This window comes from Podarcis bocagei (genome assembly GCF_964188305.1).
Source record: "Podarcis bocagei genome assembly, chromosome: 1".
Lineage (NCBI taxonomy): Eukaryota > Metazoa > Chordata > Lepidosauria > Squamata > Lacertidae > Podarcis > Podarcis bocagei.
The window spans coordinates 17,770,500-17,787,526 of record NC_138125.1 but is presented as its reverse complement, the minus strand read 5'-3'; the positions used below and the strand labels follow the sequence as shown (position 1 = coordinate 17,787,526).

At 44.0% G+C, this 17,027-nt stretch overlaps 1 protein-coding gene across 3 annotated transcripts in view; it reads left to right on the top strand.

The window, feature by feature from the left end:
• WDR25 (WD repeat domain 25) overlaps positions 1-17,027 on the top strand; it is a 105,649-nt gene that overhangs the window by 66,840 nt on the left and 21,782 nt on the right. For all 3 annotated transcript variants that reach the window (XR_014007910.1, XM_081193123.1, XM_081193124.1), the window contains exon 4: positions 11,344-11,474. Coding sequence is in view for 2 of the 3 variants with exons in the window: in XM_081193123.1 (XP_081049249.1) it covers positions 11,344-11,474 (131 nt within the window). In the remaining variant the exon portion in view is untranslated. The remainder of the gene's footprint in view (positions 1-11,343; positions 11,475-17,027) is intronic.

Sequence of the window (17,027 nt, the reverse complement as noted above, 5' to 3'; positions counted from 1 at the left end):
GGGCTGCTCTAGGTTTGGATTTTATGCATAGAAGAGGAAGTTGGACAAGCTTGCCTACAAGGCTCTATCAAACTATTATCATCCTGCCTGGAAAGAGACAACTATAGCAGAGTGGTAAATCACATAAAGTAGATGCACCATAAAGAAGGCTGATCGCCGAAGAATTGATGCTTTTGAATTATGGTGCTGGAGGAGACTCTTGAGAGTCCCATGGACTGCAAGAAGATCAAACCTATCCATTCTGAAGGAAATCAGCCCTGAGTGCTCACTGGAAGGACAGATCCTGAAGCTGAGGCTCCAATACTTTGGCCACCTCATGAGAAGAGAAGACTCCCTGGAAAAGACCCTGATGTTGGGAAAGATGGAGGGCACAAGGAGAAGGGGACGACAGAGGACGAGATGGTTGGACAGTGTTCTCGAAGCTACCAGCATGTGTTTGACCAAACTGCGGGAGGCAGTGGAAGACAGGAGTGCCTGGCGTGCTCTGGTCCATGGGGTCACGAAGAGTCGGATACGACTAAACGACAACAACAACAGATCACATGCACTGCATGCAAAATGCCCCAGGTTCAATCCCAGGCAACTCCAGATAAAACTGGGAATGACTTCTGCCTGAAACCTTGGAAGAGTTGTTGCCAGTCAGTGTTGACAATACTGAGCTAGGTAGACCAACTGACTGATTTGATCTAGGGCAGCTTTCTAAATCACTGGGTAAGTAAGACTGCGCCGAGGTTCTGTAAGATAGGCAGGTGAGAATAAGTGGTGCTCGGAATAAACCCCGCCTGAAGAAGCAGCTTTCAACGTCATATTAAAATGTTTATATTTAAACAGGCATTTCAATTCATTGGCTTTTGACTGAATTTTACAAGATGCTTCCGTTTTATGTAGCTTGGGAATTTTTCAGTGTATTATCATGCATCTGTTATGTGTGTGTGTGTGTGTGTGTGTGTGTGTGTGTGTGTGTGTAAGAGAGAAAGACACACACACAGAGAGAAGCAGGTTCAAACAACACAGCCAGTTTACTCTGAACACCTCCCTTTTTCCTTTCTTGTTTATTGTTACTCTGCATTTCTCACCGATACGTCAGTAGCGCTTTCAGTAAAAGAAAAAATCGGAACAAGAACAACCCAGCTTGTTACTGGAATCCAAATTGGGTGCATTCTCACTTGAAAAACATGAAGCCAGCTGTACAGATTAGAGCAGCCTTATTTCACTGAACCGTTCATTCACCTCTCTCCACTGCTCTTCACCAGTGCGGAGCTTATTTCAGCGTTTGATTAACTTCGCTTAGATGTCTTCCATCCACGGCTTCATGAGCAAACTTTTCTCTCTTAATTACTTTTTCCATGCAGGCTTGGAGGAATTGTTCCTTGCTCAGGCCTCCGCAGCACTTCAGGCCCATGGACTGATGGAGTCCTTCTCCCTCTTCTGCCACTTGTGTGGAAAAGGTTGAAGTGCCTCCTTTGCTTGGAACCCTTCTGTGCTTTCTGGGGACAAGTAAGGTCCTACCTTACAGGGCTGGCATCGAGGGCTTGGTGTGGTTGAGCATCTGCTGAGGGCCAAGCCTCGTGGTGTGATGGGAGCACTGACAGGAATCCTCTGAACCATTTCCTCTTCCACCATTTCCTTCTCTTCCTCTTCCTCCTTTTCACCCTTGCAACTTGCTTGGTGGTGGGAAGCAGGAGGAGGAGGAGATGCCATTGCCTGCTTGCCTATTGGTTCCCTGCCTGGCAAGCAAGCAAATGATGTGTGTGTGTGTGTGTGTGTGTGTGTGTGTGTGTATATCTATATCTATATCTATATCTATATCTATATCTATATCTATATCTATATCTATATCTATATCTATATCTAATCTATATATCTATATATATATCTATATATCTCTATATCTATATATCTCTCTCTATATCTCTATATCTATCTGTATCTATATCTATATCTATATCTATATCTATATCTATATCTATATCTATATCTATACCTATACCTATATCTCTATCTCTATCTCTATCTCTATCTCTATCTCTATCTCTATCTCTATCTCTATCTCTATATCTCTATATCTATCTATCTATCTATATCTATATCTATATCTATATCTATATCTATATCTATATCTATATCTATATCTATATCTATATCTATATATCTAATCATAGAATTGTAGAGTTGGAAGGGACCCCAAGTGTCATCCACCCTCCAGAGCAGGAGAAAACAAGCTTGTTCCATCTTCCACTGACAACCCTTTATATATTGGAAGTTTGCTATCGTATCTCGTTGCAGTCTCCTCTTTTCCAGGCTAAAACATACCCAACCATTCCCCAGTTGGGGCAACTGACTAAAATGTTGTAAACGGTTCTGATTTTGGTTCCTCTGTTTCATTTTTGTTGGGTTGGTGTTGGTTAAATGTTTGGTTGGGGTTGGCAGTTACTTTAATTTGGGTATAGCTGTAAACTGTATTATTATTATTATTATTATTATTATTATTATTATTATTATTATTATTGTTATTGTTATTGTTATTATTGTTATTATTGTTATTATTGTTGTCGTTGATTTTTATTGATTTATTGGTTGGTTTGTTGCTTGTGTGGGATATCTTGTTTTTAAATGTTTGACGGTTCGTTGTGTTTTATATGTTGTAAGCCACCCAGAGTGGCTGGGAAAACTCAGCCTGATGGGTGGGATATAAATTAAATTATTATTGTTCTTATTTAGTCCAACCCCTTGCAGTGCAGGAATCTCAACTAATGCACCCATGGCAGCAGTGGCGGACTTTGCGGGCCTCAAACTTCAGCATCACCCTGTGCGACACCAAAATCCAGCATTCCTCTGCCTCTCTTGCTTCATTCTAAACGATAGTTGCGACATCCCCTGTGGCGATCCTGAAGCTCTAGGCCCAGTGTGACCAGAGTAGTCCTACTCCCCTAAATCCGTCTCTGATGGCCGATGGGCACCCAACCTCTGCTTAAAAACTTCCAGTGAAGTACAATGGTACCTCTAATTGCAGACACGATCCGTTCTGGGTGCCTTTCACACCCCGAAAAGTCTGCAACTAGAGCGGCGCTTCTGCGCAATAGAGCATTTCTGCGCATTCGCGAAGCGCACAAAAGCGTTCTGCGCGTGTGCGGACAGCAAAACCCGGAAGTCTACACTTCCGGGTTTGCCGCGTTCGCAACCTCAAAAGCCGCAATGTGAAGCAAACGCAACAAGAGGTATGACTGTAGAGTCCACCAGCTTCTGTTGGGATACTGCCCGGGAGACAAAGGCCATCATGCCCCCAAGCCGTCTCCGTTGCGATCCATCGACCTCCCGTAGATAACGCAGTATCAGTCAATTAGCGACACGAAGCCTCAGAAATAGCTTGCCACATTCCAGAGCTTGTGCACGCTCTTATCAGCAGAGTTCGCACAGCGAAAGATCCATGCAGGAGAGCATTATTTACAAGTTTATTCAGCGTTGGTCAGAACAAAGAAAAAACATGACTGCTTGCTTCAGTGTCTCAGACACAGAGAGAGAAAACGAAAGCACATACAAAACATAAACTTCCTGTGAACAGGAAATACGCAGACTCTGTGACTCACAAAGCCTGCTCCCTTTTAAGGTGGAACGGAAATATCCTAACAGCTTCCACGGAGCCCATTCCACTGTTGAATAGCTCTCACCGTCAGAAGGTTCCTCCTGGTTTTTAGTCGGAACCTCCTGTCCTGTAACTTGTAGCCACTGGTTCAGGTCCTGCCCTTCAGAGCAGGAGAAAACAAGCTAGCTCCATCCTCCACGTGACACCCTTTTAGATATTCGAAGCAATCCTTTGCACAAAGCCTAGGTTCCGCTTTCCCAGCATGTAATTTTACATATTATTTTAGTCATTTTTGAGCATGTTGGTAACTCCTGCTGGTCACTGAAGCTCAGCGAAACCCGGCATGCTAATGTAGTTTTGAAATTTATGTTTATGTGTTGTGGCATTTGCATAACAGTGAACATTTTTAACTAAACTGCCGTCTCTTTGTCACAAAGGAAACAATGCCATTGCACCTGCAGATTGCTGGGGCGGGGGGAATCTTGTTATTTGGAATCAAAGACTTGTAGGATTGGAAGGGATCCTGTGGGTCATGTAGCCCAACCCCCTGCAATGCAGGAATCTCAACTAGCGCATCCATGACATCTCTCCACCCAACCATGACAGATGGCCATTTGCCTGCCATGAATGCAGTGTTCTGATTATCGCAACTGAACTGCCACTCTGGGATGATTTAAAAGCACTTTCTTTGGTGCACTGCAGATTGCCTAACATTATATTACATTAGAGTTCATGAATTAAATATAAATGCATGCCCGTCATAGCTTTCTTGGGTCTAGATTTAAGAGGGAAATGTAGGTTACTTAAAGGTAAAGGTAAAGGACCCCTGACAGTTAAGTCCAGTCGCGGATGACTCTGGGGTTGCGGTGCTCATCTCGCTTTACTGGCTGAGGGAGCCGGCGTTTGTCCGCAGACAGTTTTTCTAGGTCATGTGGCCAGCATGACTAAGCCGCTTCTGGCGAAACCAGAGCAGCGCACGGAAATGCCGTTTACCTTCCCACCGGAGAGGTACCTATTTATCTACTTGCACTTTGACATGCTTTCGAACTGCTAGGTTGGCAGGAGCAGGGACCAAACAACGGGAGCTCACCCTGTCGCGGGGATTCGAACCGCTAACCTTCTGATCGGCAAGCCCTAGGCTCAGTGGTTTAGACCACAGCGCCACCTGCTTACTTACTAGGTTACTTAGAGCAGTGTTTCCCAAACTTTTTTGGGCAACGGCACACCTGTTTACTGAAAAAAAATCTCGCGGCACACCACCATTAAAGCCCCGCCCCGTGACGTCAGCGCGCAGCGTCACGCCGGGAGGGACGCACGAAAGTGAAAGTTTTTTCCCTCCCCCCTCAGTCCCTCGCTCGGAATTCAGCTCGTTTGGGGCATCGCTCCGGCTGCTCCCTCTCCCGCCGCGCAGGAGCGATGCCTCTCTCTGGCTCTCCCTCCGCGCAGGCTGAGGGAGGGAGGGAGGTGCGCGTGTGACCCGTCTCTGCTGGGAGACCAAACCCAGCGAGGCAGAGTCGCGCGGAGGCGCCCAGGCAGCGCTGCCGGCTGTGAGGAGGAGCGCCAGGCAGCAGCAGGAGGCGCGGCCTCTCCTCGCCGCCGCCGCCCCGCCTCTCGCCGCCCGACTCGCCCGCCTCCCTCCAGGCATCTCGCGGCACACCAGCCGATGTCTCACGGCACACTCGTGTGCCGCGGAACACCGGTTGGGAAACACTGACTTAGAGCTTGCTTTATGACTTTGCTTCATTTCTCCCCATTTGTATCCCACTTCAAGTGCTGCTTTAAAACAGAGAATGCCCAGATAAGTAAATTAGTCCAGAATCTGAAGAAGCCCTGTAGTTTTAATGGTGCTCAAGGTGCAGACAGAGATTTTCCTTATGCGCCCAATAATTAGGATTAAAAGTGGAGCCATCCATATCACTTCCACTTCTAGAGAGCAAAGCCATACTTTTCCTTCAATGGCCAGGGGCAGGGAACTTGTGACCCTCCAGATGTTGTTGGACTAAAGCTCCCATTATCCCTGACCATTATCCCATTATCCCTGGGGCTGATGGGAGCTGTAGTTCAACAACATATGGAGAGCCATGGGTTCCCCACCCTTCATTAAGGCACAGGACAGCAGAACCTTCTTTGTGGTTTTCCTAGCAAATTCTGTTCAGCCACTTCATTTTTTTTAAAAAAAGATTGTATTAAAACTTCTGGAGCCACTGCATGCAAAATGCGTGCTAAACTATTGAGTTATGGCTGCTCAACATAATTTAAATGATGATTTTAATGTGTTAACTGTTAAGTTGTGGGTGAACATATCAGATGACACAGCAATTCTTCAAACAGCTCTTGTTTCTTCACAGCCAGAACAGGACTGGGCTGAAGGGTTCAGCCAACCTGCTTATATAGAGCTCAACTACAAAGCAACAGTAACAACTTTCTGTAACTATCCAATCACTGAACGTCACTTTCAATTCCTTATTTGCATATGTGGACCTGAGAGAAAACTATCTACAGTATCCCCCTGCTGGCCCAGGGTGAGAACTTCAGTACATAACATTAACAAATGAGGACTACAGCAATCTTTTGCAGTTCGTAATGCTGCTCTTCAGGATTTCAGCCTGTCTGTTCCATTTCCCCCACCCTGTTTCTCCCCTCCCCTCAAAACAGTCAGCATTCTGTGGAAACGAAGCTCAGGTCCTCACTCGGCTGTTTTGGGCTTCTTCCCCTTTTGGGTTGTTTTTTTTTTTAATATGTTTGTATTTCTGCAAATTTTCAAGTTCCCCCAGACCTGCTCACACCTGCCTCTCGTGCACGGAAGATACTGTTTGGACTAGGCAGTAATAAGAATTTGCAAGGTGGCCTCTATTATTATTATTTTTAAAATACCTTCTGTCACTGCATATCACAGGAAACACTGCTTAGCCTACATTGGAAATCGGTCGTGTTCCATTGTTTCTGTAATTCTGGGAAGAACTATACCTTTGGGAAGAAAAGGGATTTTTATTGTGTAAAATGTGAAGAAATGTGATGGTAGTTACTCAAGCAGCCCACATCTGGAGAAAAGCTATAAATCATCAACTAGAACATTAGATGCACGTTAAAAGTTTAAACAGTTTTTAATAATGTAGACAGATCTGCTGTGGAGTTGACAACATATAAATGAGAACAGGACCTGATTTTATACTACAAAATTTTACTAAGAGTAGGGATGGGGAAACTGTCGTGAAAGGGCAGGGCTCTGAGGAAGGTGAAGAGGATCCCAGGAAGGGGTGTAGCCATGATTGGTACACACCAGGACAAGCTGAAGATGGGGAAGGGGAGGTGGGGACTTAGGACAGGGGTCAGCAAACTTTTTCAGCAGGGGGCCAGTCCACTGCCCCTCAGACCTTGTGGGGGGCCGGACAATATTTTGAAAAAAAAAATGAACAAATTCCTATGCCCCACAAATAACCCAGAGATGCATTTTAAATAAAAGGACACATTCTATTCATGTAAAAACACCAGGCAGGCCCCACAAATAACCCAGAGATGCATTTTAAATAAAAGCACACATTCTACTCATGTAAAAACATGCTGATTCCTGGACTATCCATGGGCCGGATTGAGAAGGCAGTAGGGCTGGATCCGGCCCTTGGGCCTTAGTTTGCCTACCCATGACTTAGGAGGTACTTAGCAGGCATCAGAGGACGTTGAAGGGGCAGCTGACAGTTCATGAGAGCCGGGGGACACATCTCCAGAACCAGAGGTACCCCTTCTCTGTGAACATGACAGGCTCTGAGGCGCCGTGAACAGCGAGAAGTGCACTTAAGAGACTGAGACAGGTGAGAGAACACAGCCCAGCTTACTAGCCGAGCAGGTGAAGATCAAGGGACTCCTTGGGTCAAATGCTTCATGCGGGGAGGGAGACACAGCTGCTCAGCTGGAGCAAGCTCAGGTGTGTCAAATAAGATTGGGAGGAGTAAAAAGAGAAGCAAGGCAGAGACTCTGGGTCTGGTCAACTTTCACCATTGATGGACCACAGTGTGGCTGTTTTGGGAGCTGCACTAGGTTGCGATTTCAGAACTGCTTTTTCTTGGAGATTCTAGTCTGTTTTGGTGGAATATTGAGGTTCAGTGGTTGTTCGAGATGTAATTACTGCAGAATAAAATGGTGCGATCTTATGGGTGCTTCCTTAACTACCTGAGGAATCCCCAGGCATGTTAAGAAAAGACAGGGAAGAGTATTTTTGGGAAGCATTAGCTCCTTGCCATAATTTAGGAAACACTTCTGACATCCTCCCCTCCCCTCCACAGGCATAGATTTATAGAAAAACAAGGTTTTCTTATGCATAACGCAACCTCGTGGGTGTTATTCATCAGGATATAAAAGGGAATGAAAATTGTGAAAATGCATTTGGTTTCACACCTTGGAGTGAACTGTTTATTAACATCATTAATTTGATAAGTATAATGGCAATGAACAGGAGATAAAATTCAAATCCTTGTAGCTGAATTTCCTGTGGCATTAATTTACGGCCCTGGAAAGGTTGTTTACAAAGACGATTGGTATTAAGCCACAGGATTCTGTGAAGATTACCACATACAATTAAATTTAGAAAAGAGTGTCTCCATGGGAACAGCCAGTGCCTTACTTGAGAGGATATGCAAATCCTTATTTGCTTTGAGAGTAGAATTCTGTCTCCCTCCCCTATCCTAAATCAGCAACAAAATATGTTTTAATCTATTGTGGTTTCGCCAACAAAATGTATTGCGTGTTGTGCTGTTTTCTCAAAGCCGTAACAGTTGGAGAAATGGCGACCAGGGCATTCATTCTAATGAGAGGGCTTTCTGACTCTTGTGGGAGACATTGCTGAGATGCATTCAGTGGTTTGCTTCAGGATCATTTGTATAATTCCCCCAATTTAATCATTCCAAATGGGCAGCGTTTTCCTGAATTGCGTTAACACAATGGATAGCAGACTTAAACCAATAATTTCCAAACTTGGGTTTCCAGGTGTTTCTGGACTACAGTTCCCATGATCCCTGACCTCTGGTCCTGCTAGCTAGGGATGATGGGAATCATAGTCCAAAAACAGCTGGACACCCAAGTTTGGCAAACTGGACTAAAGTATTGCCCAATGGCAACATGAACTGCTAAACCACCGTCTGTGTTACACTTCCTTTGTTTCATTTGAATGCGTTCTGGTGAAAGGACAAGTAGAAATTCAGAGCTGATCATTTTGTCTAATGCAGCCTTGGCCAACCTGATGCATAGCTGTCAACTTACAGATTTGAAAATAAGGGGCCAGCAGCCTCAAAAATAAGGGATCAGCTGCCAAAATAAGGGATCAACAATTACTTTGGTAAAATACATATTTTGTTGCGTGCAAATGGCTTTAGATACCTATTAGGTCCATAAATTACCATATAGCATATATTCAACACAAAAAAGCAACAATTTGTTGTTGACAAAGGACAGCTGGACATAGAAAGGGCCCCATTACCTTCAGTAGCTTATTTAAGGGACATCATCAATAAGGGACAGCAGCGGGACATGGCACTGGGATAAGGGACTGTCCCGTCAAATAAGGGACACTTGACAGCTATGACCTGATGCCCTGTAGTTGTTTTGAACTACAGCTCTGATCAGCCCCAGTTAGCAAAGGCTGACTTATTCCCAACTCCCATCAGACATAAAGCTCCTGTTTTTTCCATGCTCATTCTCCTTTATCTCTGCTGAGCGGCGCTGCTCTGTTCTTCTCCCCTTACTTTGCATGCTTTTTGCTGCGGTATCTTTTGCCGCGCATGCTGCCTCTCTAGCTGCCAAATCTCTTCCAGTTTGAGAATTCTTCTACATAAAGGAACAGGACTAAGTTTTGCTGCGTTCCTACTTCCTCTCCCTCCCCACTCAGTTCTTCCAGGCTAATGACTTTTTTTGAGAGATAAATTCTCCAGGGTGTCCCATTACAGATTATCTCATTTTCATATTAAACTGCATTTTTGTTGTTGCTGCTAGGGAAATGATCCCACCCACCCTACCAAAGTAGCCTCATAACTGCAGTTTTGGATGCAGTGCAGATGCACGTGCCACAACTGCTCATTGGATGGTGGCTGTGATATCAGCAAAGGAAAGGGATACATTTTCTCACCCTATACCTCTGCTAATTTAATTTAATTTTTCATTTTTCACATTATTTCTTTATTCAAAAAAATCTCCAGTAATTGAGCCACAACTCCGTGGTAGAGCATCTGCTTCTCATGCAGAAAGTCCCAGGTTCAGTTCCAGACGAAGCTTGGAGAAGACCCTTAATTAAAATCCTGGACAGCTGCTGGCAGTCAGTGTAGACAATTCTGAGTTCTAGAAGGGCCAGTGATCTGACTCAGCATCAAGCAGTTTTCTATTTTCCCATACTGCCCACTGGCCGTAATAATTTCCTTTAAGGACAAAACAATGGTTGCTTAAATGGACTAACCTCAAAATGCATCTAGTTGTATGGTTTATAAGCATGCGTTGTCTCGTTCTTCAGTTAAAAAAGGATTACCGCAGCAATTTCTAATAGATTTTTAAATTTTATGTAACAGGGCAACAGAACAGCATAAAGTTAAGAGAGTCTGTTTTGTGAAGAAAATGAGGATATAAATGTTCAAAATAAATAAGCAAAATTCAGAGCTAAAATGACTGGAAAAAAGCTCTAAGTTTGGTGGCAGGCGAGCACCACCTGCCTCAGTTCTAGTGGTAGTTGTGACCTAGAGAAGGGCATTTGAAGATGGTCTGGATGTGTCAGCAGGTTTGTGCAGGGAAAGATAGTCCTTGAGAACCTGGACCCCAACTTTTTTAGGGCCTTCTGTTTTAAGAACAAGTGGGGTTACAAATGGACCCATTTGTTCTATTGTCTGGGGCCAGTCATTATCCTAGCTGTTGTATTTTGAACCATCTGTACATCCCAGACAAAGTCAGCCCCAAGTTCAACATACATGCAGTCGAAAACAACCACATATGTCTTCCCTCCATTTCCCTCATCTTCCTCTGTTTCCCTTGAATTTCAGATTGTATGCTCCTTGGGACAGGGACCTGTTTCGTATTCTCTAAAACTGCATGCATCCCAATGGTTAATGCATTTAATGGGTTAATTCTCCAGAGTCAGCTGAGATGACTCATTCCCCACAATGCATCTGCTCTCTTAGGGCTCTCTTATCTGAGTTATTGGGCAGATTTGGCAAGTAACTGTAGAAAAGGGCTCAAGTTACAGCATATTGTGAGGGATATTGTGCGGTAGGAGATTGCAGGAAATGTTGCAGGCTATGTGTTGGAATTCTGGATTCAAGCGAAGACTTTTTGAAAATATTGTTTGTGAAAGAAGAAAGAAAGAACTCAGAGAACTCTATCAGTTGCAGGACTTTGCAAGCAACTGAACTAAGGATTTGGTTATGAACTTTAACAGAGCAAGGACTTTGAAGCAAAGAACCCTCTCTGGGTTCAGAGAAAGAAGACTACTTGTAACATGTGTAGATAGTGTGTAGATAGTATGTATAGTAGTGTATGTTGGTGTTGGCCTAGTAAAGACAACTGTCTTAAACACTTGACTCAGCTTCTGCAGTGCATTTATCCCAACCCTCCCCCCCCCCAACATGGTGCTATATAGACAATGCCAACTTTCTGATGGCATTCAGGAAAAAGTCAAAGTTTTCATTGAGCATTACTACCACGTATAGTTCTGAAATAAAATTGTGAAACCGTAAATCCTTACTTCCAAAAAAAGTAACCTCCATTCTTCTTTTTTGTCACTATTTTAGGAGCACAGACTTTTAGCAGTAGGACTGAGTTTCGAATTAGCACCTTGAAGTTTCACCCTCTTGATCCAAATGTTTGTATCTGTGGAGGATTCAGTCCAGAAGTCAAGGCCTGGGATATCAGGTCTTCCAAGGTAAAAATAAAATTGAGTAAAAAAATTACTTGTATTTGCTTTTGATAAGCATCCTAGGAAGGGAAGATGCATGTGGATAGGTAATGATGCTGTTCTGGAATGGATAATTGTCATTTTCCGTTGAAGCAGCATGGGAACACAATTTTATCATTCTTGCTGTCTCTCAAAAAGGTAAACAGTCAACTACAATCTTTGAAGTGCTTTCCCTGTAAAACAAATTAAAAAGAATAAAGAAAATATGAACACATCTAAAAAGTTTATTTTACATTCAGTTTTAAATATCATTTCACCTCTCTGGTAAGTCCAGGAGTTGTCTGCTGTTAAAGAATACATATTCACTAGGAGACATCAGTTTGTAAGTAAGCACTTGACTGCTATAATACTCAACTGTGAGGTTTTCAAAACTATCTCTGTTTTGTCTGTTCACTTGTAATAATCTTTTTCATTTTATAAGCTCTACTCTACTAATAACTATGTCTGAATCTGACAGCAGGCAATTTTGTATTAAACCACCACTTGAGCTCCCTATGCATGCTTCCCTGGGAGCAAGTTCTATTAAACCTATTGGAGCTTACTTGTGAGTAGGCACGCATAGGATTGTTCTGCTAGGATTCCTCTTGCCTGGGAGCAGACTTCCTTGAACACAATGGGACTTACTTACAAGTCATAGCTGTCAACTTTTCCCTTTTTTAAAAGGGAAATTCCCTTATTCTGAATAGGATTCCTAGCAAGAAATGGGAAAAGTTGACAGCTATGTTACAAGTAAATGTGCACAGGATTGCACTATTAGGATGTGGCTCAAATTTCTGCTCAGTCATGGAATATATAATGCACAAATATCAGGAAATACAGGAATTGTACTTCTCAGAGAGATGAGGCTGATTAATTATTAACTTCGCAAATTGAGTTGTATGATAAATATAGCCGACTGCATTTTTTAAAAACTGACTTAATTAAGAAATAATGGTAATATCTCATTGTGGTGCAAGGCAGCAATCAAATTCCCAGGATTGCAGACCAAGACTGTTGGTTTGTTATGGCAGAGGCAATTGATTAAGTAATGTAAGGTCTCTTGTGCTTTTCTATCCACAGATAGACTGTGAAAAAACTGAAAGCTTGTTTGCATATTCTGAAATTTCAGTCACCCCTGCTTAAATCCACAATGCTGTGTCTCTTGGACCTGCTGTATGTGTTCTCCTTGGAAGTCTCAAAACCATTCTCATACAACTTCAGAGTTTGTTCTGTATTATCAGTATAGTTCTTTACTGACTTTAAAACCCTTTTGTTCAAAGCCTTTTCATTCAGTGGTCTTAATGGTATTTTTTATTAAGCCCTCTTGCATCCAACTATCTGCACTAATTCTATCTTGGCTTCCACCTTCTGCACAAAGATCCATTTAAAGCCGGAATGTTTTGTGATCTCCTGCCACCCTTGGGGCCAAAGTAAATGTGACGTCAGAAAGTTCATGCATTTAAGGATGAATATGGGAATAGTGAGGCGCTGGTGGTTAAGCTTAGCTTTCAGCAGCAAAATAGGTGTGTGGATGAGGAGCACAGATTTCACCCACTCCTTTTGCCTGTCTTTTACCAACCCCATAGTCCCTCTTTTCAGTCCCTCTTCTCCCAAGCCAGTCATATCAGAGTGGGTTTGACCGTGGTAGTTGACCTCCATTGGGACAGTGCTGGATTAAACCCAGTGGGAGGCCCCTAGGCAGTTGAAATCTTTGGGGCGAGGGGCCTCTCATAGATCATCTCCTAATATGCCTTTGATTTTACCCTTCTACATGGCTACTCGTGAATATTCTAGGATCTGGAGTCAGTGGGAACTCGTGACACACCAATAAAGCTTCATATCTGGAGGTTTCTTATGCATGCACTCTAGTGGAATAGCATTGAACTAAGAAAGCTTGATTGTAGTTTTGTTCCAAGATCAAAGCAATATTATTATGATCCATTGTCATGGGGCCCCTCAAAGACGTGGGTCCCATAGACTGGTGCCTACTGTGCCTATTTGGTAATCCAGCACTACACTGGGACTTGGAATAATAATAATAATAATAATAATAATAATAATAATAATAATAATAATAATAATAATAATAATTTATTATTTATGCCCCGCCCATCTGGCTGAGTTTCCCCAGCCACTATGGGCGGCTCCCAATTCAAGTGTTAAAAACAGTACAGCGTTAAATATTAAAAACTTCCCTGAACTTCCCTGGCTGCCTTCAGATGTCTTTTAAAGATAGGATAGCTGCTTATTTCCTTCACATCTGAAGGGAGGGTGTTCCACAGGGTGGGCGCCACTACCAAGAAGGCCCTCTGTCTGGTTCCCTGTAGCCTCACTTCTCGCAATGAGGGAACCGCCAGAAGGCCCTCGGCGCTGGACCTCAGTGTCTGGGCTGAACGATGGGGGTGGAGATGCTCCTTCAGGTATACAGAACCGAGGCCATTTAGGGCTTTAAAGGTCAGCACCAACACTTTGAATTGTGCTCAGAAACGTACTGGGAGCCAATGCAGATCTCTCAGAACCGGTGTTATGTGGTCCCGGCGGCCACTCCCAGTCAGCAGTCTAGCTGCCGCATTCTGGATTAATTGCAGTTTTTGGAAGGGAGGGGGAAAGCAGATGGAGACAGAGCCAATGTCAGTCAGAGCCAATAATAAGTGGAACTAGAGCTAATCACCGACAGATCTATGATTCCTGTATTACAGGGTGTCTCTTCCAACTCGACAATTCTGTGATTCTTTGACCACACTGAGAAGGAAGGTGAAGGAACCTGATAGCCAGGGTCACTCCCTGGGTTGATTTACAAGTAAGAAGGCAGCCAAATGGAGACTGACCAAGGGGCTGCCTGAGATTGGCGGTTCAGTGCCCACTCGCCCTAATAGACAAGACTCCACCGGTGGTTCAGCAAAATAATAATAATAATAATAAAAATAAAAATCTGTGTGTAGGGATCAACAAATCTGTCCATTTCAGTTATATTACATTCCTCGTTTTCCCAGTCTCAAATCTGGTTTTCCACATTTCTGCAGCAATTTGCTGTTTTATTTTATAGCATGAAAATTCACCAACATTTGGGTGTGAATTTCACCTAATAAAGCACATTGTTTTTGCCTGCAGTTTTGACTAATGCACACATGTTACACATTTGCCCCAGTATAATGCGTTTCGTATTTCATTTTCACCAATATAGGCACACTTACTCCAAGATTGGTAAATGTTGTTTGGTTGGATGCTGCGAATTTTGAAGGATGTGTTTTGGTTGGTGCATTAGTTTGAGAAGTGCAAATTGGGTTGTTCCTCATTAAAATGCAGGCAAAATCAAGCTTTTCCATCATCGCTGTGTGGATTTGTAGGTATTATTATTAGCTGGGGCTGATTGGAGTTGTACTCTGTAGGGCACCAGGTTCATGAAGGCTGCTCTAGCAGATTAAGAGTTGTTGACACTTTATTATTAAAGTCCATTGTATGCATTGGTACAATTTTGAGATTCATCTCTTTTTCTCCTACAGGTGTGTGTGTGTGTGTGTGTGTGTGTGTGTGTGCTGCTCTTTTCACTAGTTGGCTGCAAGCCTCCATTTTGGCCTAATAACACTTTTATATATAAAAAAATTGTAGGAAAGTTCCTGTTAAAGAATCCAACCAACTTTTTACACTAGTTTACCTTTAGTGTCTTTGACTGGTCATAAATCATTGGGGAGTAATTTCCAGCTTAGGGTAGTTCAGTATGGATCTATTTTCTTCCATTTCCCATCTTTATATCAAGATTGTTTGTGCAAAGCGGCAAGCACAATTTCCTCTTTTTCCATTCTTGTATCCTTATGGTCACATATGAGATAAGGAGGGGGGATGTTCTGTCTGGCGTATCATAATTTTGTCTCCAGTGTGCTCAATTTATCCTTAAGTTGGAAAAAGTGGGCTAGGGACTCACTTCCCAGTTGCCTTGTCATCGTGATGCATGCAAACTGCCTATCCGTACAGCGCATGTATTTTAGACAGTGCTTTCTTCTCAGTTCATTCTTAAGATCCATGGCATTTATTCCCTCTTATATACTTGCTGCAGCTTTGATCTTATTTTGCCTTAAATTGCACTTCTAAGTCTTTCCACTTGTCATTCAGCTGAGAAGAGCAGCTGATGTGGGCGAGGCAGTTTCCCCCAACCCTCTTCCTTTCTCATTGTGGCACATGCATTGGTTATCTTTGCCAGGCCTTGGCAAAACCCATTCGCTTAATGCCAGTGTAATAGGTATGAGTTACTCGTGCGTAAACTGGTGCCTTTCTCAGTTAAATTTGCCTTGTTAAACCTTTCTGACTGCACAGCCCTTTCTCATTGTGGCTGCCTCAGTCACTGGCAGAATCCGTTAGTGGGCGTTTCTTGAACCTCTTCCAACATAAAAGTTGTTTGACACCCAGTCTCCTCCTCCTCTCACTGCGCGGGAGTCTTCTGCGCAGGGAAGGCGTGGGTAGCGAAGGACCTGGGCTCTCCTCACTGATGTCCAGTGAAGAGTCCTGGAGGCCTCTCTCCAATTCCCGCGTCTGCCCCCCTTTATCCCTGGTGTTGCGCTGATTGGCTTCCCCCTCTACTGAGCTGTTTCTCCCCCTGCTGCTGGGTCCTTCGCCAGCATCATCTGGGAGCCTCCCCTTCGCCTCTCGCTCCAATGTCAGTTCCCTGACAGCCAGGATCCCGCAAGAGTCATTAGCCATAGGTGTCAGTTTCATGACAATTGTCAGATGGCAATGGTGGTTGCTCGTGAGTAACCAGGCAGGACTCTGACCTGTCTTTTACAGGTTTTATTTTGGTGCAAAACTATTTACATTGCAGAACCACAAGTTCATGTCTGCCTCAGTCGCTAGCAGAATCTGGGAGTGGTCCTTTCTGGGTCCTCCCCCAACATAAGAACTTAGTCACCCCCAGCCGTTTCCTTCCTTCTTTGCGTTTTACCCCTCTGCGCAAGGTGGGCAACGGAAGAGGTGTGTTTCCCTCCTGGCTGGCTTGCAAGGTGCGGCACTGGGGCTCCCAGCAGCATCCTCTGGTCCCTCTCCTTCTTCCCCACGGGAAGTGTGGCTTTCCCCACCATAGGAAGAGGAACTACTTCGCAAGATTTTTGGAGGTTCCCTGTGTCCCAATGGCCCCTCTGCCTCCCTTCCCTGTTCCGATGGCAGTCCCCGGACAACAATCTTGGCTTTTGTTTTTTTCAGACAATTAAGCATGTTTCAAATCCTCATCCATGTGCTCGGTCCCTGCTCCTGTCAACCTAGCAGTTCAAAAGCACATCAAAGTGCAAGTAGATAAATAGGTACTGCTCCGGCGGGAAGACAAACAGCGTTTCCGTGCACTGCTCTGATTCGCCAGAAGCGGCTTAGTCATGCTGGCCACATCACCCGGAAGCTATATGCCGGCTCCCTCAGCCAATAAAGCGAGATGAGCGCTGCAACCCCAGAGTCTGCCTGACTGGACCTAATGGTCAGGGGTCCCTTTACCTTTACCTTATGACCAAGGCAGAGGTATAACCTATGGAGGGTCCCAGGAGCCTGGATTCTGACATTTGC